This window comes from Empidonax traillii, unplaced genomic scaffold (genome assembly GCF_003031625.1).
Source record: "Empidonax traillii isolate 1590-97213 ecotype Southwest subspecies unplaced genomic scaffold, ASM303162v1 scaffold146:size911690, whole genome shotgun sequence".
Classification (NCBI taxonomy): Eukaryota; Metazoa; Chordata; class Aves; order Passeriformes; family Tyrannidae; genus Empidonax; species Empidonax traillii.
This window is the reverse complement of record NW_020955339.1, coordinates 722,415-747,565: the sequence shown is the minus strand read 5'-3', so window position 1 is coordinate 747,565 and position 25,151 is coordinate 722,415. Positions and strand designations below refer to the sequence as shown.

Genomic DNA, 25,151 nt, shown 5'->3' with positions numbered 1-25,151 from the left:
AAAGAAAGAAAGAAAGAAAGAAAGAAAGAGAAAGAAAGAAAGAAAGAAAGAAAGAAAGAAATTTCTTCATTAAGGCTGTCCTCATTAACAGGGACATAAAGTATGAATATTTCTTTTTAGAGCAGTGTGCACCCTGCTTACTTATTAGAATGATACCTAGATTCACAGTGTAATATTAAAATGGTGCAAACAGCTCTTCATTTGTCTATCTACACTTCTTTTGTAGATGAAAGTTGCTCATGATAAATAACAGTTCAAACTAATTTACTTAATATTTTCTTATTAATGTCTCTTTGTTTGTATGACTTCTAGGAAAAAAGTTATACTAAAATAAATGCATGTTTCTATTAGAGCTTAAAAAAACCCTGGTTTTCTACAAGCATTTGATATCATTGTGATTTTAGACTGTAAAATCAAATATAGTTGAACATTAAGGACACAGAGAAAGACAAAGCAAACAAACACATCACAAAGAGAATAACAGGCTTAAATGACTGGAGGCAAGAAAAGCAAGAAGCACAAAGCTAGCCAGCCAATGTCTAGTCTTTCTTCCTGCATCATCTTAGTTATGTTTTTAAACATAAATTCCTAATTAATGTCTCTCATTTGTTGTGTTTTGTTCACATCTGTTTCCTATCCTACAAATGCATAAGCCTAATTATTTATCTACCTACACCAATCATTTTGCTGGGTTCTGTCTTTCAGAACACTGTTGATGATAAAGGAATTTAATAGGGGTTGTCTTTCCTGGCCAGTTTGTTTGTTACTGCCAATTCATAAACTTAGAAATTATGGTGCAGAGCACATGTAAAGATCACAGACAAGAACAATTTAGTAGAATGACAGTGCTGTAAAGCAGAACAGAATTAAATCCCTTGTTGGGAATATCAACCATTGGGAAGGGTGGAAAAGTTAAATTAAATTTCTCTGTTCATTTGCATTCATCTTTCTTCAAAGGTTTCTTATCATTTCTGTCTCAGTTCTTCATTCTAACATCAGAACCATCCGCTATAGTCTCACTTTCAATATGGCCATCTAGCTTTTCTCCTGTTTTTTGATGAAACATTTTACACTTAATGTTCTCTAGTTCTTCTGAGGGACACTGGGAACCACAGTTCTCATTTTCAGTGCTGGGCTTGTGCCCATGATCCTCTGCAGCTTCGATGTTAGAATTCCTAAATAAAGGTGCAATTCCACTAGTGGCAAGATGCTCAATGTGTACGATTTATTCCCATAAAACAGTCTATCAATACTTACGCACTTTTATACCACTTTTAACTAGTGTTCTTTTCTCTTAAATAATAAAGAACTAACGACCAAACACATTCAAGAGAAATATTGACAGTAGACTGAGAAGTGTTTGTGGGCTATTTCAGTCTCCAACACATGATGTGAAACTAGATAAATACACAGAAGGTGCTTATTTTAGAAATAGACAACTCTGAATTAGTCACCTTTCTCTTACCTGGTGCCTGGGACGAGTTATTTCTCTTGGATATGAGTCACAGCAGCGCTATCCTAGAAGGACTTATTTAGACTAGCCAGTAACAAAGGTCACAGTGAAGTGTATCTGCTGAGCCCAGGTCACCATAGTGCCCCCAGGACTTTGTGTCTCTGCCTTACAAATAGGCATTTCCTTACGATCAGGGTTTGTATGCTTGAACGTTCTCTAAAATGAGACACAAAGACAAATGATGAACAAATTACCTCTTTCTCCAAACCAATATACAGGGAGACCTGTATTTTCCTTTGTGCTCCTAGCAGTAATTCAGTTTAATTTATTTTGGTTTCATGTTTTGATGTTTCCTCTGCTAGAAAGATGCTGTAGTCACTGGGCCAGATGCATGTTAGCTATTTTGTGCGTCCTCACCTCACCCAGGGAACCTTCCCAAAAGAGGTTTAGTGACAGCATGTGGTGGATTGACTCTGGCTAATAGCCAAACACTCTTTTCACTCCTCTCTGATGCAGGTCAGGAAAAAAATAGGAGGTAGACAAGCAGAGTTGTGTATTAAGATAAAGGCAGTTAAATAGGGAAAGCAAACGCTGCATATGCAGGTCAAGCAAAATAAGGAATTAATTCATACTTCCCATCAGGGGGCAGATGTTTAGACTTTTCCTGGAAAGCAAGGTTTCATCATGTGTAGCTATTATATGGGAAGACAAATGTCATAAGCAGGACCCCTTTCTCCTCCTTTCCCTGAGCTTTTATTGCACAACACCGTATGATCTGGAATATCCCTTTGGTCATTTGGGATAAGCTATCCTGGTGGCGTCCCCTCCCAACCCTTAACCTACCCCCAACCAACTTGCTCCTGGGACAAGAAGGGAAAAAATGGAAGGAGAGAAAGCCTTGATGCTGTGCAAGCTGTGTTCAGCAATATCTAAAACACTGGTGTGTTACCAACCTTGTTTCAACCACTACATGGGCTACTGTGGGGAAAATGAACTCCACCCCAGCAAAATCCAGTACAGCCTATAATATTGTTTGGGTCCTGCAATATAGTCTATAACATCATGGACTGTTAGGGAGGTTTTCTCTCTCTTAAGTGTTTGGAAATATAGAGACAGATTTTCCAAACCGGGTGAGCTAAGTGTATGATTCTGCCGCCATCATCATACAATTTATTTTACAGGAAATGTAATTTAGCAGATATGCCCTAAAATATTTTTTTTCTGGACAGGTCAATTCAGAGAGATAACAGAAAGCTAGATTTAATTATGATTTTTGCAGCTTAAAGATCAGTCAAGCAACTGCTTTTTCAGCACTGTCAGGACCTTCTCACATGCCTGGTGGAAGACTAGGGACACCTTTAGTGAGTGTTTAAGTATCCTTAGAGTTAACTAGCTAGTTATTAGTGCTTCTGAAAGGTACTATTGTTTTTTAGTTGCCATAAAATAAACACCTAACACTATGGGGACAAATTATTTAACGGATCAGAGAATCCAAATTAAATTCAAATATTTTCTATCCAGAGCTAAAACAAGCCTCAATGTAAGTGGGCATAGAGTCACTGATTCTCTCTCATAACTGTAGAGTCTCTAAAACATCCAGAAGTGCTGATCTTAGTGTAGTAATCTTAGATCCCTGCTATTCATCCCTGCTATTTAGCTCCCATTGTCCAAGTACAGATGCAGTCCAGGAAGACTGATGGGAAGAACCGGAAGAATTTTTTTGGATCTTAATAATTGGGTCATGTTTCCGATGCTCGCATTCTTTTTTTCATATCCTGTCTTTCTCTAGTCTTAGATGGTTGTCCTTCAATTCTTTCTATTGAATGTGCCTTCCAGAAATCTGAGTAACATTTCTAAATCAACTCGTTAAATAAAATTAAAAGGCAAATGAATGTATAAGTAAGTGATATTATCTCACACAAACATTTTTGACACAATATTTTTTTATTTCTGCCTGTTAGGTTTTCCTAAGTTGCTTTTCATGACAACTAGTTAGTGCTTTCCAGTCATGTTTTTGCATAAAATAAAATGCCGCTTTAAAAAGATAAAACATGTAATTTTCCCTTTATTAAAATCTATTTTTTCATAAATAACTGTCATTTTCATTGTGCTTACCATAACAAAGTTAAGTAATCCATTTTATACCATGTAGAAATTATTTAAAAATAAACACTGCAATAAGCATGGACTATCAAATTTAGATGAATCAAAATGGTATTTTTTTCTGACATTACTAACCACAACTGATAGCCTGATAGATCCCTAAATAAGGTCAGGCTATTTTTAGTATTGTTACATGCCAGATGGAGTCTTCTCATGATTTGATTAGGCTGTTGGCTCAGCAGCATGAGAAACCTGTCTCATTGTTTCATTTTATGTGATGTACCTATGATGCATTTCTATTTCATTAACCGTTCTGCCCATTCCTCCCTACCATCTTCCTCCAAAAATTCCAGAGTGTTTTTGAGGGAGACCTCTTGCAGTAATGATCAGCATTCACAATGCATATTCAAATGTCATGTATCCATTGGTCCACTGGAGAGATATTTCCTTCTTACACTTGGTATACAACTGGCAAACTGAGTGATTTGTCTCATTAACACTCTAATGATTTAAAATCACATTATTAAGTGTTTTGCTACTGTTGACATTCTTCAAACCTTTCAACTCCATAGTTTAGAAAAAAAAAAAAAATCACCCTTGGAGGAACTGATTTTCATCAGTAGGCTTTTCTTAAATGGGATAAAAGAAAAGGCCTTATTCTATTCGAGTGAATGTTATAAGAGAAGAAACAGTTAATTAGTCTTTTTCTAGGTTCAGTGGTTTGAAAACTTTGGCTCACCAAGCTTTGGACATGGGAATAAATTTGATAGGAAGCTTTGATAGTACAAAAAGAATTAGTCTGTGGCATTTTAAGCACAATTAAACATTTGTGGGAGTTTGTTTGTTCTCTATTCTTTGGCTGTAAATTTTAGATCTCTTTGTATAAGGAGAAGCATTAATTTAATAACATATGATTCATCACATTTTCTCTGTTGCACAGAAATAAGCCTTATTTATTTCTTTTTTAGTTTCCAGAAAGCTGCATAGTTCAGTTAGAAGTAGCTATAATGCTGGTTTTGCTGTATCACTTTCAGAAATTGAAGGGAACCTTTCTATTTATTTTATGATGAAATTTTATTTTCTTTTCATCCTAATAAAAAATTAACATAAGTTCACTCAAGTACCATGGTTTCCCCTTCCTTTCCCATCTTGTTACAGGGGTAAGATCTGGAGAATATGTACTTTATTCTCCTTTCAGTCACAATGAATTAGTCATATTTCTTCAATCTCCCATTGTTCCGCCAAGTTATTATTATTTTATTATTATTATTATTACTATTTTATTATGAGTTATTGTTATTTTATTACTGGTTTGCTTTGCTTACTGTGCCACCTGTGCTGAGTTCTGTGCAGATACACTCAAGTTGTTTCTTGAAGAGGTAATTTTCAAACTGTGTAGGTTATGGTCTCGTGAGCTGTAATCAAATCTCTGGATTGTTTTACACATGCCTGAGCGTGATGCCAAAATGGGGAATTTAGGAAAATTTTCAGCTTTCTTCTCTGTCATCCAGCCATTGCATCTGGATTTAGCACATTAGAAGGAGGTATGTAAAAGCTTAAACAAAGGCTGAGAAGAAAAATAAATTCTTCCAGTTCTGATGTCATGGATGGAATCACGCACTTCACTCTCAAGTAAGAAACAATATATTTTATTGATATAAGAGAGTGAGTTAATGAAGTCCAATGGTAAATGTGGCACTGCTTTAACAAGAATCAATGGCAAGGTACACTTGAGTATTTACTGCATAGAGGACAGAGTCAGATAAAATTTTCAGGGAGACCCTCCCATTGAGTCATGAGATTCAGAAAGGACCCTGTTGCATTCCAGACTTCTCAGAGGGAAGGTACGGCTGGATCCACACTTAGTCTCAGATTTAGCTGATGGTTTGTGTCTAAAAGATTATGTATGTGCAATCACAGAATCAATTAGATTGGAAAACACCTCTGAGATCATCGAGTCCAAGCTTTGACCGAACCACCATGTCAATAGACCACAGCACAAAGTGCCATGTCCAGTCTTTTGTTAAACACCTCCAGGGACAGTGACTCTACCACCTTTCTGGGAAGTCCTTTCCAATGCTTAATCAAACCTTTCTGTAAGATCGCCAGGTTTCAGTGTGCTTATTCCCAATTCACTTACTGAGTATCTGGTGTGATAAGGAGTCTCTCAACCTTGAGGAGTAACCTTGAGAGGCATCCCTGCCATGTAGTAGAGTTCAACAGTCTTTGGGCTGTCCACTACTTTTGGAGTAAGATGATTGACTCATAGTCATTTTTGCATATTGACCCAGATGTTAGTTTCTTCCAAATTTGCCTTGAGTCAGACATTGACCAACATTTTTGTTAGGTGGGCATGTTGCCCAAATTAACCCTTGGCTATTGTGTTGTTAACTGTCTCCCCAAATCCACTTTGAGCCAGATTCAGGTCTCAGCTCCAGAAACATCCATGACTGACCATCACTTGTGATCACTTGAGCAGGGTGACCGTTATGGAATATAAAGGTCAGGCTGGGGTGGGAGGGAAGGGGAGCACAGAATCACATCTGACTGTAAAAAGGATAGGGAAAATTTGCGAATTTCCAAGAGACTCTCAGTGCTCTTGAGGTTTTTATTGGATAATATTAATGTAGGTGCAGCCTAGACCTAGATAATATGTTGGAGGAGGGAGGTGGCCCTATGTATTTCTTCAATAAAGCATGTCTTATGCCATAATGAATATTAAATGTAATAATGAATAATGAATATTAAATGTAATATGTGACTATGGCTGATGAGCAAATTTTTGAAGATAGTGGTAATAGAGGAGTAAAAAATATTCTGGTCTAAAAGGGTAGGATCTCATTTTTTTGCAAAAGTAGGGAGCACATGGAGTTGGGGTTTTCTATTAGTAGTATATTAAAATATATAAAAATATCCTCATATAGAAGTATATATTTTTTCCCTTTAACTTATCTTCAGAATAAATTTGTTCCTTCTTTCTTAATTAGTTTGATCGTAGTCTTAAACATCTTATTATCTCAAATGCTTCTTACATTTTCCAGACTGTTAACAACCAGTTTTTGTTGGTTACTGTTTATATTCATCTTTCAGCCTGTCAGTTAATGTGGATTACAATGGAAAAGCTAAATCTGGTAGAACTTTGTGCTAGTTTTTCAAAGCGGCATTGGCTTGGCTTCTCTGTTTTGGCCCTTGAATTGTATTACAGCAATGTTGTTTGCCCTGGCAATCACTGCTGTGTTTTGCTTGTCATTGTTTCTGCAGTGGGGTAAGAGGTTTTTGTTTTGCAATAGCAGTATTGATGGGTTTGATTTTGTTTATAAAATATTTTGTGATCGTTAGTGAAGGTGCTACATAATACAAGACTAATGAACATAAAACAACTCCCCTTAAACATGCAAAAATAGGAAATTCTTCATTCTGCTGTCTGATGACCTAAATGGATTCTATTATGATGGATAGCAGAAAAAATATGCTGTTTCTGTTGAAAACCTAAAACAAAGTACAGAATGCATCTTATGAATCTGATTTATTTTGCCTCTATTTCATATCAATTGTTTTTCTGAAAATCAATATATTTCAAACCTTGTCCTTTAAAATATACAGTTTTAGAAAGAAACATCTTTTAAAAATGGGCCTAAGTAGAATTGAAGTAAAAATGTAATTGTTTATATTGTTTTTCTCTTCTAAATTCTGGAGGCAGTTTTTAATATTTAAGCCTCATCAAATACATAATTTTTAACTACAGGAAAAAGAAATGAAGTAAAATACCTTCAAGATTTTAGGGGATTAATTTTATTTTCCTCAGGAATGAGCACTGCTTTGCATATTTGATATTTTGATTTTTTATATTACATAAAAAATCAGAAACCCTTGATTGTTTCTGGATGTAGGTAGAATTATCAATATCCTGTCAATCCAACAAGTAAAAACATCCTTTGGTCACGTATCTAATTATTCTTTCAGACTTCTATTCTGCAAAATTATAATACTTTCCGTTTTCAATTGCCTGGGAATAATGCTGGATTTAAGATTCTATCAAGAAGTTCTTTATGTAGATGTTTGAAATGTTGTCATTAGTGGTCTGAGAGAGAAAAGCTTATCAAACTTAGGTAGAGAGCACATCATACCCTCATTTGTGTCCCTCTGCTTCAGGGGGACACAGCATAGAGAATGTGGAATGCTTCATGCTTTTTGGATCTGGACTACTTGGAGTGCAAACACTTTAGCATTTCAGTCTAGATCATGGGTGTGCTTGAGAAGCAAATTCCCTACGTTTACCAGTCTTAGTTAACACTCTGAAGTTTATGAAACAGTCTTTCTGACAAACAACTAAACTTGACAACAGCCTTCTGGATGCCCTCTACCCACTGTCAGGCAGTCAGTCCTTTGGGTGACAAGGCAATACACTCCTTGAAAGAGGTACTGTGCTTTGCTTTTGCAAAGTCTATTCTTTTTGGGCAACTTTTTTTTTATCCTTGTAGCCTCTGCTGCAGGGAAGCCAGACAGGCATTGCTCTATCAGGTATTTTTATCACTCTGAGAAAAATCTTGTACAGTATTTACTTATGGGAGTAGGGGGGTGTGTACATACCCCTCCTCTGCACTCAGCTATACTTCATTTTTAGTTTGTCCTACATAATTTTTCCATGACATTGGCACGTACTGCAGAATGCAGAGTATGTCTCTTAAGAATTGTTTGAAGCACTTGGAGATCTGAGTCAAGCTAGGATTACATGGCCCCAATTGATCTAAATTAAATGTAGTTTGAATTTGGTTTTGTCTTTCTCTCCATAGCCTTCAATTAGCTTTTTTTTTTTTGGTGTAATTTTTTATATATTACACTACAGACCCACTGCTAATGTAACTGGATGTTGTAGCAGTAGGCTTAAATCAGTTGGGTTGGTAGATTTGCAAAGATCCCGTGGCTAACATATCCTCTTGAAAATAAGCTTTTATAATACAATCCATGGTCTTAAGCCATCAAACCTATTGTCTTTTGCTTAAAATGCTTAATTAGAATATATGTAATTAAGAACCATGGCAGATGGATTGGAACTAGATGATCTTTAAAGTGCTTTCCAACCCAAACTATTCTGTGATTTTCAGAGTTGATAAAGTTCTTCAAGTACACATGACTATTTTTCCACAGTGATAGCTTTATTTTGACTTAGATTGTCATGAAGTCACAGCTCTGGACGGAACTGGGAAACAGCATAAAGAGTACAAGTGAATTAAGTCTGTAGACTTGATTTATTTTTGATTCAAGAAAATGGCACTTTTAGGTAAATTTCACTGTATTAGAAAGGTGTAGAACTTAACTGAAAGCTGTTGTCAAAAATGAAAGAAGAGCTAGCACAGATATCACCATCTCAATAGTTTTAATTATGCAAAAGGAAGAAAGCTCTCCCATTCCATAAGACTTCATTTTGGAGGATTTCAGATTAATTAGGCACAATTTAGAGTGCTGCTGTCAGAGACAGACATGTTCCTTTGACCTTGGATAATTTAAGAAGTAAAGAGAAAGTAAGTACTCAGTGTTGAAAAGAAAAATTTATTTTTATGAAAAGTGGAAAAGAAAAATATTACTTTCATGTATTATTGGAGATAGAATAGCTTGATTTCAATGGTGTTTTATTCCTTTAAGATGAGTTATGTCTGAAATTTATTTTACAAGAACTCTTCCTTGGAATTTTAAAAATTTTATTTTTTTTTTAATGTGTAGAATTGTTTGATATTTTACATTTGCAAGCTACCTGTTAAAGTTCAGCCAAGACAAAGTTGTTATCCTGGCACTACATAAGGCATCATTAATAATAACATCAGATGGAAAATATTTCCTTCCCTCATAATTGATGTATTGCTCTTAACATTATCCACTGTGTTTTTCACAGAAGTGTTTTTCATATTATTTATGTTAATTTTAAAAAAATTTAAGACTAGTTACAGCGTGTTCTTACTCTTTTCCTACAGCTATATAAAAAGATCTAAATGAACACCATTTTCTTTTAATAAAAATGCAAAATTAGCCACTTAAATGCTCTCTCATTTTCCTCCATTATTAGACTAGGATTAGCTGATCCATACTATAAAACACAACTCCAGCACAGTTTCAGCAAATAGTCTGAAGTCAAGTCCCTACTGTTGCAAGTTGTCAATGCAGACTGTTTTGGAATATGACTCATTTCTAATCCATATTTTACATAATAAAACCCCATGCTACTTTTAATGCAGTGATCTGGTGAATGAGCCTCAATAGTAAATTACATTTTTAATCAGTGTTTAGATGACCTAGCCTTCTGCATAGAGTAGAAAACCCAAATATGCCACAGATAATATTTGTTTTCCTGATCTTAGAAATAGCAGCCCTCATAATTTTCTATAGAATATTGGCTAGGTTTGAGGGTAATATAAAGTAGAGATGCCTACATGAGATAAATTTCCACTTTGTTGAGGTTATTAGTAGAAGGAATTGACATCTGAAGTGCATTTCTTTTTGTGTCTTGCGTTAACATATTCAATCAGCTGTTGAGTGATTTGGGCCTGTCAGTTGTTCTCTATAAAGATGACAATAGTTTAAAACTTTGGCTTTTTTTTTAGTCATAAATTATTTGTGCTGAATACGTGATGTTTTATGTTAGCTAGGCAGAAACACTTTATTGGATATTGGCAGGGTGGGATTCTTTTATTCTTTGCACAGCTTAAGTGAGCAGTAGTGTGGTCATAACAAAATTAACCTTGTCTAATGTCCAGATGCAGATCTTAGATTTTGCAAAGCTTATGGAAAGGTGATCATAGCACACTGTGGGTTTATCTTGATACTAACAAGCTATACTAATTTTTCAAATAATGTGCATAGTGAAAGGTTGTTTAATCCCTCTGATTCCAACAGTCTTTCTCGTTAGTAGAAGCAGATATCTGGTATCTTAATAGTGCTCTTTCTTATTCTAAAAATCGTAAAAGTCTTCAACAGTCCATATGAGCTTTTGGCTTTCCACCCAAGAAGTAGTGTAATTTCCAGCTGGTTCTTTCAATACCATTTCATTTCTTTTTAGAGGCATTGTGTATTATTTGGAAGTTGGTTTGTAAAATAAGTCAGAGAAGTGGTCTTCTTTCATTCTCCAGGCATTTCATTTTCATGTAGATATGTTTTAGTTTATGAAGCATTTTACCATATATGTTGACATTGTTGAAAGATATTAATCTTTCTTTCAAAATAGTGACCAATCTGCAGGAGTCATTCTCACACCATAAGGAGACTGATTTCATCAATAAGATATGTTGGTCCTTAGTCAGGACTGGGCACTCCTGTTTTAATTATATGTTTCAAATGAAATTGATCTCTATATGCAGATATGTTGAAGGAAAATAAATTATACTTGACTTTCTCCTCAGTTCTTGAATTCCACATCTTTTTTATTTTTGGCTATAACTAAAACCTAGTTAATTTCTAATTTGTAGTCATTCCACTGCTTTACTAAAATTAAAGCTTTAATGCTGTATGTAGTTCACTGTCATATACACTTTGAGTACGTTCTTATTTCCAGGTCTTCTTCTAGCCATTGTTCTTTTCCTGCAGTTTCTTAGTGAAGAATGATTCAAAAATATTGTGAGAGTAGCTTTTCTTGTCACATTTTTAATCTTTCTTCTTTGGTGAAAATAGGAGGTACATAGCAATAAAAACTAGCCTGCAAAGTTAAAGAATTTTTTTTCAGTTTAGCATGACAAAGTGTTGTAGTTTGTGATAGCAAAAAAAGGCTATATTTGCAGTACATGTGCATGAATTATTACAAGATGTTAGGGAGTTGCTAAATTTGGTAGCCTGATAGAGGCAGGGCTGTTGCAGCTCCATGCCACAGTGCTCAACAGTAGCAAGGCTGAGCCTGTATTCCCAGTAAGCACATGCACAAACAGACCACATATACAAGTATACGTCTGAAAAGAACACAGCAATCAATGTTCACGCAAGCAGAAACACCACCAATGGCCTTACAGGGTCCACCTCCCCCATGAGTTGCATCTGTATCTGGAAATAAGAACATGCTCAAAGTGTATATGATGGTGAACTACATATACTACAAATATGTACAGTGTGGAAACTGCCAGTAGCTGGATTTAGACTCAGGAGAGCTGGCCCCAAATCCTTGCTCTCCCAGAAGCTGTTATGTGGGTGTGCAAGCACTTGAGGCTGCAATCCCTCTCTAGCTGCTGGTACAGACTGCTTTGTACAAACCAACATACTCATGCCCTGTGGATCTATGATCCCTCCAGCATGAGTCAGATTCCTCCTGTAGTGGAGCTTAAACACACATTCCACCCAGTAGCTGGCCTTGCATCCTTGCTGTTACTCCTGCACAGTAGAACACACACACACACACACACATACACATGCACAACTGGGTGTCTCAGTCAGACCGTAGATACTAAAGTCTTTTGGGCAATTGCCATGAAACCTTGTCCCTTCAGTAGCCAACTTTCTCAGTTGTCTTACTTCCATTTACACACCACCCCCTCCCCTTCTGACTGCTTCACCTTCCCCTACAATTAGCCCAGCTTGATGTTTGCTGGCAGTCACCCACTGCTATATGCACTCTCATGCATTCCAGCTACTGGTACCACAGACCCTGACACACACACAGAACAGAACACCCCTATCCCAAAATATGGGTATAAATGGAACTTAATAGATGACATGACAGAAGATGCTCAGATGGCACAGGGCTTGGACAGGGAGGTGAACTGACCAACTTTGTCTACATGTTACTGGCCCCTTCTATCCATTTATCCCTCTGTTTTCCTGTGCTTCTTTCTCTCCACACCACTTCTACCTCTACTTTTTTCCACACCCTTTATTCCTCACCTAAAAATCTCATAAGTCTTGCTGCAGTGCCAAGATGTTCCTTCCCTGTGTCCTGCAGTGTGTCCCACCCCCACAGGCAGTGATACCCTCCCCAGGCTGTAAGGTGCTCTCCCGCTGACCCATAGTGCTGGGTGTCCCCCTGAGCCCATAGGACTGAGGCTTCCCAGGGAGAGGATGGATCTGTGACAGGTGGATTCCTCCACCTGCCCGTATTGTGCCTCTGTGCTCATATGTGTGCATGCACACCTTTGATGGGCTCATGGCTCCTGTGATGAACCCAGGATGAGTCAGAAAAAGATTTAATCTTGAAAAATAACTTAACTGTGGAACCGACGTGCTAGAGCAAGTACAATGTACTAAAGGCCAGTAAAATGTCTGTTTAGTGGCCCTATGTATATCAGAAAATTTGAGGTCCAATTTATACACAAATCTAGCTATGATGGTCACTGACCATTAATAGTTAAATATTGTTGAGATAAGAACCAGAATGCTTTCTGCTGCCAAGTAGTTTAGTTTTAGATGTGGAAGTTATAAGTTTCATTATGTCAGGAAACTTATGGAGAACATAGTAAAAATACTTCATATAGCTGGCAATATATGCTCGACTTCTGTAGAGAGATGACACTTTAAAGTAGTATTGCAGTGGTAGTACATTTTCAAAGTACTTCTGTGTTGCAGTGGTGCATTTTAATGTTGCAAAAATATTCTTAGAGTGTTTCTTTTACCGTAGGTTTTCCAACACTGCGTTCTTAAAGTAAAGGAGCTTGTTGTGCCCTGCAAGCTTTTTGTGCTTGTTTCAAAGAGCATTATGTGTCAGCATTTTTCCCAAGCTTTCTTTTGGCTTTTTCCTCAGTGCTTCAGTAAAGCATCTCTCATCTCTTCCATTGTATGCAGTAGCTAATATGTAATCTTAAAGGGGTTTTGTTTTTTAGAATACTGAGGCAATGCATAGAAATTATTTGCAAAGTAACTGTCAGGTTCAGCTTTCAAGATTTAATTATTGTGTCAGAAATTAGATTGAAGGTGGATCAAATGATATATCCCTCTCTCCTTAGATTTAAGTTCAAAAAATTTTTATGAAAAACTGAACTTCTCTCAAACTAATGCAAACCAGGTTTTTTCCTACCAAGAAATCTTGAGAAGCATTTGGAACAGTTTCATGAATTTTGTCTAGGTTTAGATTGTGACTGATGATGGTCAGTCAGGCTGCATTAGCTTCTTCTTAATCCCTGTGAACAACAGTTACATCAATTTTCTTACTCTGAACTTGGGATGAGGAGTAGAAAACCATCAGCAAAATTAATTGGGCATGAGGGAGCTGTTCCGCTGTGCTTTTAGTTGCAGAGTGCGGAGGACTGAGGCTCCCTGCCCATACATACACTAAAGAGTCTTCCAAGATTTTTAAGAGAAATAGTGAACTGTTCTGCTGCTGTAAAAAATACTTGTAAAGCAAGTGAGTCAGGCATAAAAAGATTGTCCCGTGGAATACATAAGCATTTGTTTTTAAATGTACATGTACTTTATGTACATGAATACTCTTTATTATGCCCTGGTTTTTTTTTTGGTTTTTTTTTTTTTTTATAATTTGTGCAATTATTTTCTTCACTTTTTCAGGGCTGCTCCCTCCTGCAGGTGTATGTACATCCACAGATGAATCAATGTAACATCAGTTACAGTACAAGTGCAATGACACCAATGGGATTGCACCAGTGCTACTGACAGTATAGTTTAACTTTCAGTACTCTGCTAGAGTTAATACATGAGAGCAAAAAAACCCAAGACAATTCTTTGATTATGTTTGTGTGTTTTTTTTCATGGGGTGAGAGAGCAGTGAAAGCAGTATTAACTCTCAAAGCTGAACAGAGGTACTGGGAGGCAATTTTAGTCACAGAAACTTGAGTCAGAGTATATTCCCTTTTAGCAAATTGCAAGAGATTAGATTATGTTGGTTGCATATTTATTGAGGAAATGGGGCATACCTATTAGATCTATTATATATTATTTTCATAATATGATTGCCTCATAAGCATGTCATGGATATGATACAATGAAGTCAGTTAGTGCTATTATTTCTTTGCCTAAAAATTTTGCCAGTTAGTATGCTAGCGATTTCTGCCTAAAGCTGAGAGACAATTTTATCATGTTTAAATTAATCAAACTTAACTCACTGATTAATTTCATAATCTTTGCCTTTTAAACAGTCTAACTACAGTTACCAACTTTTAAAATTAAGTTGTGCAAATTTTAGTATTAGAATTATTAAATAACCTTATAAGTCCCGAGTTACAAGTACTTTATAATCTTTGTTAATGGAACAAGGTCAACCAAGTAACAGCAATTTTTCATTTCTATGTATGTTGTATGTGAAATGATAGATTACACAGGAAAATACTTTCTGTATGATCTGTTCAAATTTTTCACGTTTGATGGATATTCTTCTTAAACTGAAATAGAGCAGAGACAGAAGAACCTAAGAAACTGAGCATTCATGATAACTCATATGTTACCATGTCAGCAATGGCAGAAGCACATTAGTGAATGAAAGACTAAGTGACTGTGAACTTCTGAAGCTGTATAGTAAATGACCTGAACTGTACAAGAAAGGATGTGATTTTGTGGAAAGAAATGACTGGATCAAGTCCTCTGCCCTGATGTAAATTCTAAATTTAAGATACAAAAATATATGGAATTTTCATAGAATCATAGAACTGCTTGGGTTGGAAGGGACCTTAAGGATCATCTAGTTCCAAACCCCCGGCCATAATTTTAAGAAACAATTTTTTTAGGATGCAAATCCTAGAAGTCCAAAGTGTCTCTATATAGTCAGTGGGCAGACACAGGTTCTTCAAATGGCAATTCCATCCAAAGACTAAGACACATGGCATAAATCACCCCCTCTTGATTCCTCTCTCCAGATCCTGTAAAAAAAAAAAAAAAAAAAAAAAAAAAAAAGCCTGGATGACTGCTTGACTAAGATATCTGCTTGTTAGATAGTTAATATAATATGATGACGTGAATTTCTCTTAGCATAGGGTTGTATGTACCAAAGCTGAACTGTGCATTCTTCTTCTTTTTTTGGTACTAATTTTGTACAAGCTGGAAGTGTGAGCCTAAATGGAATTCAACATGGATGTAATTTCATTTCCATTTACTGTGAATCCTGTTTGAAATCATGATCTCGGCTTTGATCTGCTCCATGTGTTATGCTTATAAAAGTGGGAGTTTTGTGTTGGGTCTGCATTAACTATATCAAGTGCTTACACTTACAGCAATATGGGCCCTTTTCTTCTGTGGGGTATATGGTCAACATCAGAATATGGACAAAACAAAAAGATGAAGGAAAAATTGATGGCTCACGTCATAAAGAGCAGAGTGTCATCTCAAAATATGTGAGCCTCAAAAAATAACAAGAATACCTAGGAGAAAAGTTTCAAGATGTTTTTTTTTCATACCATAGAAACTGTCAGTTCAATGGTAACAAAACTTCTGAAAAAAAAATGAATCTAAATTGTTACTGAATAGTGAAAAGGATTGTGAAGAGTGAGAGAAACAAGTAGGGGAAACAAGAAGAGAAAGGATCCCTTATTTTGACAAGATTTTGAAACTGTGGTTAAGCAGGTGAAGAATTAGTGAAAAAAATCAAGGAACACGGAGTGTATGGGTGACTTAATAGGAGCCATGGGAGAAGATTATGTTTAAGGTTTAGTTGGAAAGGATGAAAAGGTAGAAAATTAGTCATGAATAATGCTTTGGTTGAAGTGGGATTAGATAAAGTATGTTTAAATTAGTACATGTGTGTGTCCATCTGTGCATGAGAGAAAAACAGAACAAATTTGGGAGGTAATAAGAAGGAAGAAACAAGTAAAAAAACTGAAAGGAATTTAAAATCAGAGAAAGCAGTGAAGGCTGAGTTGAAGACATGAGAAGTTGTGATTAGAGCTGGGGGATGGTAATTCCTAATAGATACAGGAAACATGACTGTTCTGAACAAGATTTGAGGAATGGGATAGACTAAGATAAAATTACAAGTTTGGGAATCAACCAGAGAAGACTGATAATGGTTACTTTCTAAATGACTTTTTTTTTCTAAGGAGATGAAAACAAGAAAACCCAGAAAACCCGGGATAACAGGAGGGAGGCAGAAAGAGCAAATGATGAATATGGTACACAAACAATGAAGAAAAGGCTGAATAGAAATTAAGTCCTGGAGGATGTAGGAGATATCCAAGAAGAAAAACATGAGTAAATAAAGCACCCTTTGAGCAGAGCACAGGTTGATCATGAGTGTACTGCAGATTTTTACAGGTGTTGATCAGGAAGGAGCTGGATTTGGCTTCTTGGAGGTCTGTTTATTGTGTGTTGAGGGTAATATCTTCCTTAAAGAGTGTACAGTGACAGGTCATTGAGTGCTCCATAGGCATCTGTGGAAGGATCCACAAAGACCTATTCCTGATAAAGTATAATTTTCTTTCAAAACCATTAGGTCTTTTCACTCTTCATACCACAACAGTTCTATTATGACAAGAAAGTTTTAGGTTATGGTAAATTTTGATTCAAGGAACTTAAAATATTGTCCTTTTTGCCTAAAGGAAATACAGGTAAAAAGAAGGAAATGGGTTGAGTTATGCACTGTAATTAAAAATAGATGTGGGATATCTTATACAAAAAGTCCATAAAATGTACTTGCTTACTTAGATGAAGAAGAGTAGCAAGAAAAACTTTCTGGAAGTCTTTTTAGGACAGCTTGAAAACACAGAATCATCACATTTAAAGGGAAATCAGGAGAGTGTTTTCTATATGTTTATATACAATAAGAAAAGAAACTTCTAATGCTTTTGGAGAGCAATATCAAAAGAATATCAGCAGCTTTCCTTTGGCAATTATAGAAGAAATAACACAAATCTGGAGATATAAAATCTAAATAAGGATCACTATTTGATCTTACTTACAAAACAGACATTGTGAAGGGCTATTTAAGTCTTATACTTGTTAAATTACTCAAATGGCCTTGAGGTTTCTGAAATGTAAGATAACATGGTCTAGTGAAAGGTGACCCTGCCCATGGCAGGGGGAATTGGAACTAAATGATCTTTAAGGTCCCTTCCAACCCAAACTATTATATAATTTCTGATTCTAGGACCATCTCTAATTATACATCAAATTGGAAATTTTTAAAAGACAAATTTACCCTGGCATTACTTGCACAGCAAGAATTTGGTAATCTTGTATTCTGCTGAGATTTGGGTGATTAGACAACTGGTAAAACCATACAGCCAAAGGAATAAAATTTACTTGTTGAAAGGTAATTATATTCCTATGCATATAGTAATAGAAGTAAAAGAAGCAGTCTTCTTACTTGAAAATGGCTGAAAAACAATATTCAATTAAATATATATAATATTATAATAAAATAAGTTTTGCTTGTAATAAAAGTCTACAGATGTTGTTACTTTTAGGGAAAACAACCTCTTTTTGAAAATAAGGCTAAGCATAACAAAGAGCTCTAATGGCAATTTTTATTAGAAAGGATAGGTGTGGTGATTTTGAAATATTGCAATTGTATAAACTGTACATGTTTTGATATCAACTGTTACTGATATCATAATACACTTCTTATCTTTAAAATTCATATGGTGAAATCTCTGTCTTATTGAGTGGGTGGATGCAGTTGAAGATGGGTAGAAGTACAGCAAAAAGGAATTATCCAATGCTTACTTTTTGAGTGTAAGCAGGTCGATCAAATCAAATGATTGCAGAAGTAAAAAAAAAAAAAAAGAGTATCAAAATATTATTATTGTGTGAAAAAAATTCTTAAAACGTCTTAATAAAGTGGTAGAGTATGTGGCAAAAAATAAAAAAACTCAACAGAATATTTTTCACAAGTATTTTAGGAATGTAGCATCTGTAGAACTGATTTTCATTAAGGGACTACTTCAGCTGCTTATGTCACCCTTAAATTGCTGTAAAGGAGTGACTTCCTGGAAAGTCAGAGTAAAAGTCTTCCCATAAATGAACAAACAAATCTCAGTTTGTCAGGTCTTTACTTAGATGTTCTGTGTGCTAAGCTTCATTTCAGATTTTTTACAAAATAATATATAAAAACCTCTACCTGTTCCTTATTTTTCATTCTTCTAAAAGTAAGTGTCATTTGAAAATGACTAGGGCTTTCTTCTTAGAAAGATAAGCAAACACTAACTGTGATGAGAGCTTCACCAGGAAATCTCTCTTAAATGATGAAGTCTAGATAGTTACCGTATATTACACATCTCTTTCTTAAATACATTTTCTTGTAAAATTTAGGGAGAGTCCTCCAGAGTAACAGGTGCAGCTGTAAATGAAAGGCAACTGTTACCTTGCCTTTATAAGCAGTTGTTTTAAACATTGGAGCTTAATGAAATTATGGCAACTTATTCTACAGGGGCTGGATATTCATCACTCTCTAAATCATGAACATATATAAGATCAGGAGACCGAGAAACTTCTTGTATTAGACCTGTATGTTGGAAATGCAACAGAGGCCCTCAAAATTCCCTCAAGATTTCATGTAGACCTGCTCCCATGTAGCACTTCTATATTTTGTCCTGGTCAATAGTATCTTTTTTCTTCTGCTGGAAATAAAAGATGTTCCTGGATGAGACACATTTTGATTCCAGATTCTATGCCTTGAAGAAGGGATGCAGTTGATGGTGTCAACCCATGGGACTCATCTAGTGCACCTCTTACCCACTCTTTCTGGAGTCCTGTGGGCCCATTACTGTCACAGCTGGTGTTAAGCACCCTTTCTCAGAAGAGTGGACATCAGTGTCCTAAATGAGAGAGGGAAGCCATAAGCAATGTATCTTGACTTTGAGCTTTTGGAGAAGGGGAAAGACTGAATTGTTCTCGGTGGTTATCCTAACTGGTTGGGCATGTGGAAGCAGGTGCTGGATATTGTGCCATGCATGTACTGCCAGTTACAGGTCCAGACAAGCCCAAAAAAGCAATCAGAAAAGCTGCTAAACTGGAGATTTGGTCTTTCACTGCTGTATAATTATGAAAGACATAAAGCATCCCTTCTGCAGAAATTTGTTACCAGTCTGTAGCCAGGAGAAATGCAGAGAAAACAGATTTAAGGCAAGTGCTCACCATTCACATGTCATTTTTAGACTCTGTTTGTACATAGTGATAGGAGACCTCAGGGCGCAATTCATCTCACCTACCTGAGATTTCTAGTGTGGGATGAAATGAATTAAGACCTCCATGTGTATACAGTGTTAGATGACTACCTCACATTTCAGAATTATAAATGTAAAAAGTTACTTGAGATTAAAGATATATGCCATGTTGAGCTTGCACTCCTGAAAGCTGAGAAAGAATTTTCACAAACATCTGGGAAATGCTGATGATTTCTTTCACTGTGTAGAAGAGAAAACTGTATGAAAATGTTTGGAATTTTTATTTTATCTAAAACCATGCAGGCTATAGTAAATTTTGCTGTGTGTTCTTGCTGCAATCTGATATAAAAGTAGGATATAGAAAACTCATGTGAGAGAGACATAAGAACATATTCCCGCTACTTTCTAGAAATGTAAGTTGCAGATTCAGAGAGCTTGTTTAGTTGCTTTGACAGGCCAGAGACTGTCAAGTTAAAATGTACAAAAACAGAGCGTATGTCCATATGCTGCTAAATGAGAGGAAAGTCAAGCCAGTTCCAGGGCTGGAGCCATGATTCTCTTTCTGCTTGACTGTTGGCTCATTCCTTGGCTATTTACTTCCAGCAGGCTCCAGACAGAAACAGCCTTAAGCACTGAGAATTGGCTGAAAGCTGAGTATAATTTAGCAGTGTAGGTGCAGCCAGAGAGTCTAAATATGAAATAAAATGGTGCTAGCTGTACTACATACAGCATTGTTCCACCAGCCTCAGGTAGGTGCAATATCTTTTTAGATCCTTTACAAAATAACTGCATTGGTCTGCTGAAGAACCAGCAAAAGAGAAACAGGGCAGTGAACTGTATATGCAGACATATATGTTTAAACAAAAGGAGCTGGATCAAGATCAGCTTTTTAATTCATATCACCCTTGATGCCATGGAACCTGAAAATGGAACTCTGCTGCAATTAATCACGATTTGAATTGAAGGCATCTTCAGAATTGCAATTGTAGATTATAATAGAACCCCCTCAGATGATCATAAGCAATATATCGTTTGTGTGCAAATACAAATTGAGTATTCAGCTTGTGTTTTGTCCTTTCATCTTTATACAGAGGTTGCTTGGTTCTCATATCCTTCTTTTTCCCATTTTGCTGCACTAACGAGTTTTTAATGCAAAGGAAAAGCGATTATAAGCAGTGAAGCAAAGACAGCTTTATAGAGCAAGACTGAGGAATTGAAGACATAGATCAGAGCTATCCACCAAGTAAGATGAAAGAGAAGTTCATGAAAACAGAGACATATAGATGGCTTTGATTTCATTATCATTAGACTAGAAAGGACGAAAAATGGAATAGCTATAAAGCTATTCATACCTAGTAAGTTGCCTATAATAATAAAAGACTCAATACAGAAAGCAATAAAGTGATAACATAGAACAGAAAACATCCTATAGTAATTTTTTTTTCATCTCTAGTTTTAGTGTAGTGTGATGTGATCACCAGATTGAAATAAGTAAAAAATAAAAATTTTATGCACATATTAAATATTTTATTCATTGATGATGTGTTTTCATTTCATTGTTAAGCATGAGTTGTTTGTTTGGACTTTTCTCCCTCTTTCCTTTGTAATACAGATTCTGGGGATTGAGTTTCTCTTACTGATTTCATGGTTTATAAGATCTTGAATTGCAGACAAATTAAATAGTTGGTGGATTTTATAGAAAGCTTTTGTTTGGTAGATGCATGCGTGTACCTTGTTATAATATTCAGTAGAAGTATCTAATTACATTTGAAAGGTGCTTGACTAGATAAAGAATGATCTATGTATCGTTTTTTCCAATTACAGTTAGAAATCTAATATAGAAAATTAGCAGTTGGGAGTGGGGAGGCATAATAAATGTTCTTGTTCTGATATAGAACAAATTTATTCCTTGAAGACCAAGTCAATCCTAATGCTTGCTCCAGTTCAGATCTTGCAAAATATTTTTTTTTCATTAAGTATGAATTAAATAAAACATGAAAGTAAAACTATTTTCCAGGACATATCTTATCATCACAAAAACTAAATTGTCTTTTTGTTGTTGTTGTTGTTGTTGTTGTTGTTGTTGTTGTTGTTGTTGTTGTAATTAATCAATACCTTTTGGCCAAGCCAAAAAAATACTGACTGGTTGTAGCTAAGTAATGCTTTGAAATTCTTCTAAGATTTTAATGAGAGAAGTATTTTCATTGCTTTGCAATTTACTTACAACATAGTCAGCCTTTGTAGCTTTCTCAGATGTGGTACTCTACCCATTTAAGAAATGACAAAAGTAAGGGATGTTAAGTGAGTTGCCTAGAGGAACAAAAAAAATCCATGTCAGACTGGAACAAGGTTTCTGAATACTGCTTAAATCAGTGTCATGTCTTCAGCTGATAGATTTCTTGTGCTGTGCAATCCATTTTGGTACTCTACATTTTGTAGCTTAATTTATTTTGACACTGAGACTCAGCATAAGAATTACATTAACATTCTGTGCCTTTTTGCTGTTTGGCTGTCTGTTTCAAAGGTCCTCTGTCATATTCTTGCCCTAGGTTAATATAGTAAACAAGATCTATTTCAGTATACGTATCAGTGAGTGATTTTTACATAAGTACTATGAGTTTCTTGTCTGTTTTTGTATTGCAATGTAAATTGGAGCTCATAAGACAATGCATGAATAATATTTCTTCCGTTTGTGAGAACAATTTTTAGAAACAGGTCTTCTTTTTTGATATGAAACTATTACCTTGGAAACTATTTAAATATTTGCACAAACTCCACAAACACATTATATCAAATATCAATCATATTACGTAAGGGACTTGCATATTCTTTACATACTGAACTTTTACTGTTTTCAAGTTTATAGGCTTGATTTCATGCCATTTAAGACAAAGGGGAGCTAAGTATTCGACAATTTAGAAAACCTCACCTATATGGTGAAAAATGTGCTTCAGTAAACTGATGACACTGGAATAGCTGTACAGCATGCCTATGAAGTTACCTTCCATGTGCATTAATGAATATTCTGATTTTATTTTGTTTAGGTCAATGGAACAGAAATTGAATATGAATTTGAAGAAATTACTTTGGAGAGGGTAAGTATAATTTATGTTCCTTACAAGAGAACAGTATAATAAAAATAATGCCATTTATTGTGAAATTGGACGTGGTTAAGAATAAAGTTGTTTATATTTTCAATAAAGGTGGACACTGTTTATTATAAACTGTAAAAGTGTGAGTGATACGACGGGATAACCATTTCATGGTATTAAGAACTTTCAATTGTAACTACTTGCAGACAGTATCAAAATGCTTTTCTTCCTCATAACTCTCTCAGCGCTCAACTAGGCATTTGATTATTGTGAAGAGCCTGCAGGACTTGGTAACTCCCTTTTTGGCTTGTCAATGGAGCGGCGGCATCTTTTCCCTTTAAAGATCTTAGTTTTCCTTGCACATGTGCATAATAGAGGGCATGTAGTGTAATACTGTCAAACAAAAATTTCAAAAGGGTTTTTAATGTTTAAGTGGCTACATAAAAGCTATAGACCATATCTATATGTAAAGGATATGCTTTTTCAAAGTCTGAATTACCTGAGATATAATCAGGGCTTGCAGTGAAGGCTTTCTTGGTAGTGGGGTTTAAAAGTAGCACCGAGAAAAAAGAGATATTTAAAATTTGTGCATCATATCTTCCTTGATTTGGTGTTTTTTCCTTGTGTTTTGGTTACATAGCTGCTGTCTTTACACGGTGGACTTAGGCACAAAATCAAGACCAAATGAGTCACGTATGGTGTGAGAAAGAAAGTCTGAGCTTTGCCATGTGTTGTAGTGCTTACAAAGATTTCTAGTGGATGCAAGAATATAATTGCTGAATTCCTTAAATATTCTACCAACATCCTAGTATTATGAAAGTTTTCCATCTTGAAGCACAGGTCAGACGCTTTCTACATAAAATGATTGAATGAAAGGCCAGATTTATCAAGATGTGACTGACACCATATGAAAAAATGCCTATAACGTAACAAATTACCATTAAATTAGATACTTACATTATATAATTCATAGTATTTCTTCTGTATGTTATATTTTTAATTGTCCAGGATAATGAACTCCATAACCATTCAACTTAAAGGGATACAAGTTTATGTTCTCATTGATTTTGCTGTCTCAGGCAAATTATGAAAGAGCAATATATCTTTTTGTCATAACCATCCTTATAACAGATAACATGTAAGGTTATAGGCACTTTTTATCTACTGTGTCTCAACTTACTCGCGCATCACTAGTTATTCATTGGACTAGAGTTTCCAAAGGTCACTGAACAGAACACATGCCTCCTGGGTGATATTTTGAAACCACTTTATTTCTAACAGATGTGTAAGTTATCAGTGTACACACTGCAGGATGAGTGTGATTTGAATCTCCTGTACCTGTCAGATGCAGATAATTAGTTGTTCATAATGCAACAAAATATCAGTCAAAGACTGAACAAGGATAGCAAAAAGAGATACAGATCTTAATGGAGAAATTTCAGTTGTTTTCTGGATGCTGCTGGATCTGTAGCTTCTGATTATTACTGCTCGAAATGTTCTGTCATATGTATTAGTGTTTTGTCTCAAAGGCAGAGTACTGTGTCTGCTGGTTTTTGTGTGAGATATAAAATACAAGTGATTGCCTTTAAATAGCTGTCATTTATGTCAGACTAAAAGCGTTTTCAGGAAAAAAAGACATTCTCCATGTTGATTACCCATTTTCTTCCACAAAACTGCTTTTAGAAATTAGATGGAAATCTCTCTATATTTAATGGCAAAGCTGCAGAATGTATTAAGGTTGCTGCTGCTGAGAAAGAAAAATGTAGTTTGCCCATACCAAACAGTTGGTAATAAACTTTACATTTTACTCCGGCTATTCAAGTTACAGGACTGTGCATCCTCAAACCATCAAATCCATCGAATATTTGTTTCATGACTTTTTCCTCCACATTTTGAAATGGTCAACATAATATAAAGGATTTTACAATATTAAAAAAATTGGTTGAGGTTGTATTAGGGCTTTTGCATTCTGACCTGTTTTTTTCAATAACATTATCAAAATGGGGGTGGTAAAGGACTGATGAATTCAAAGCACTTTGCAGTCTCTATAGACGCCATTAATTTAATTTTAGGAGATCACATTCATCCATAGGTGACATAAATTCATGGGATCTATTCCTGAAGAGAGCTACTGCCTTGATATGAACCTTGCCTCAGGGTGAAGAGATGTCTCCATCCCCTGGGGAAAAATAAGACCACTGTGTGTGTGTTGGCAGAAAGTGTCCTATGTGAAGCTGAGGAGAAGATTATCAGGGTCTCAAAAATGCCAAGAGCAAACTCTGCTTATGGTCTGGGGGGAAGGACCGTGCAGACCTTACTAAGACCTGGCTGGTGTACCAATAACTGACTTCAAGTATACAGTGGGCTTATGAGGAAACCTTTTTTTTAATTTTCACTCTCTGAAATAATGTTGTTCAGTTGTTTTTATTTATAATGTTGTGTCCTTGTTTACAGTTAAAAGGCTTCAGGGAGAGCTCATATAGACAATGAATT

General features: G+C 35.6%; 1 protein-coding gene across 7 annotated transcripts in view; it reads left to right on the top strand.

The window, feature by feature from the left end:
- The window catches only part of LOC114057774 (disks large homolog 2), a 496,327-nt gene that overhangs the window by 96,912 nt on the left and 374,264 nt on the right, over positions 1–25,151 (top strand). For all 7 annotated transcript variants that reach the window (XM_027884448.1, XM_027884447.1, XM_027884445.1 and 4 more), the window contains exon 3: positions 22,611–22,661. In XM_027884448.1, the coding sequence (XP_027740249.1) occupies positions 22,611–22,661 (51 nt within the window). The remainder of the gene's footprint in view (positions 1–22,610; positions 22,662–25,151) is intronic.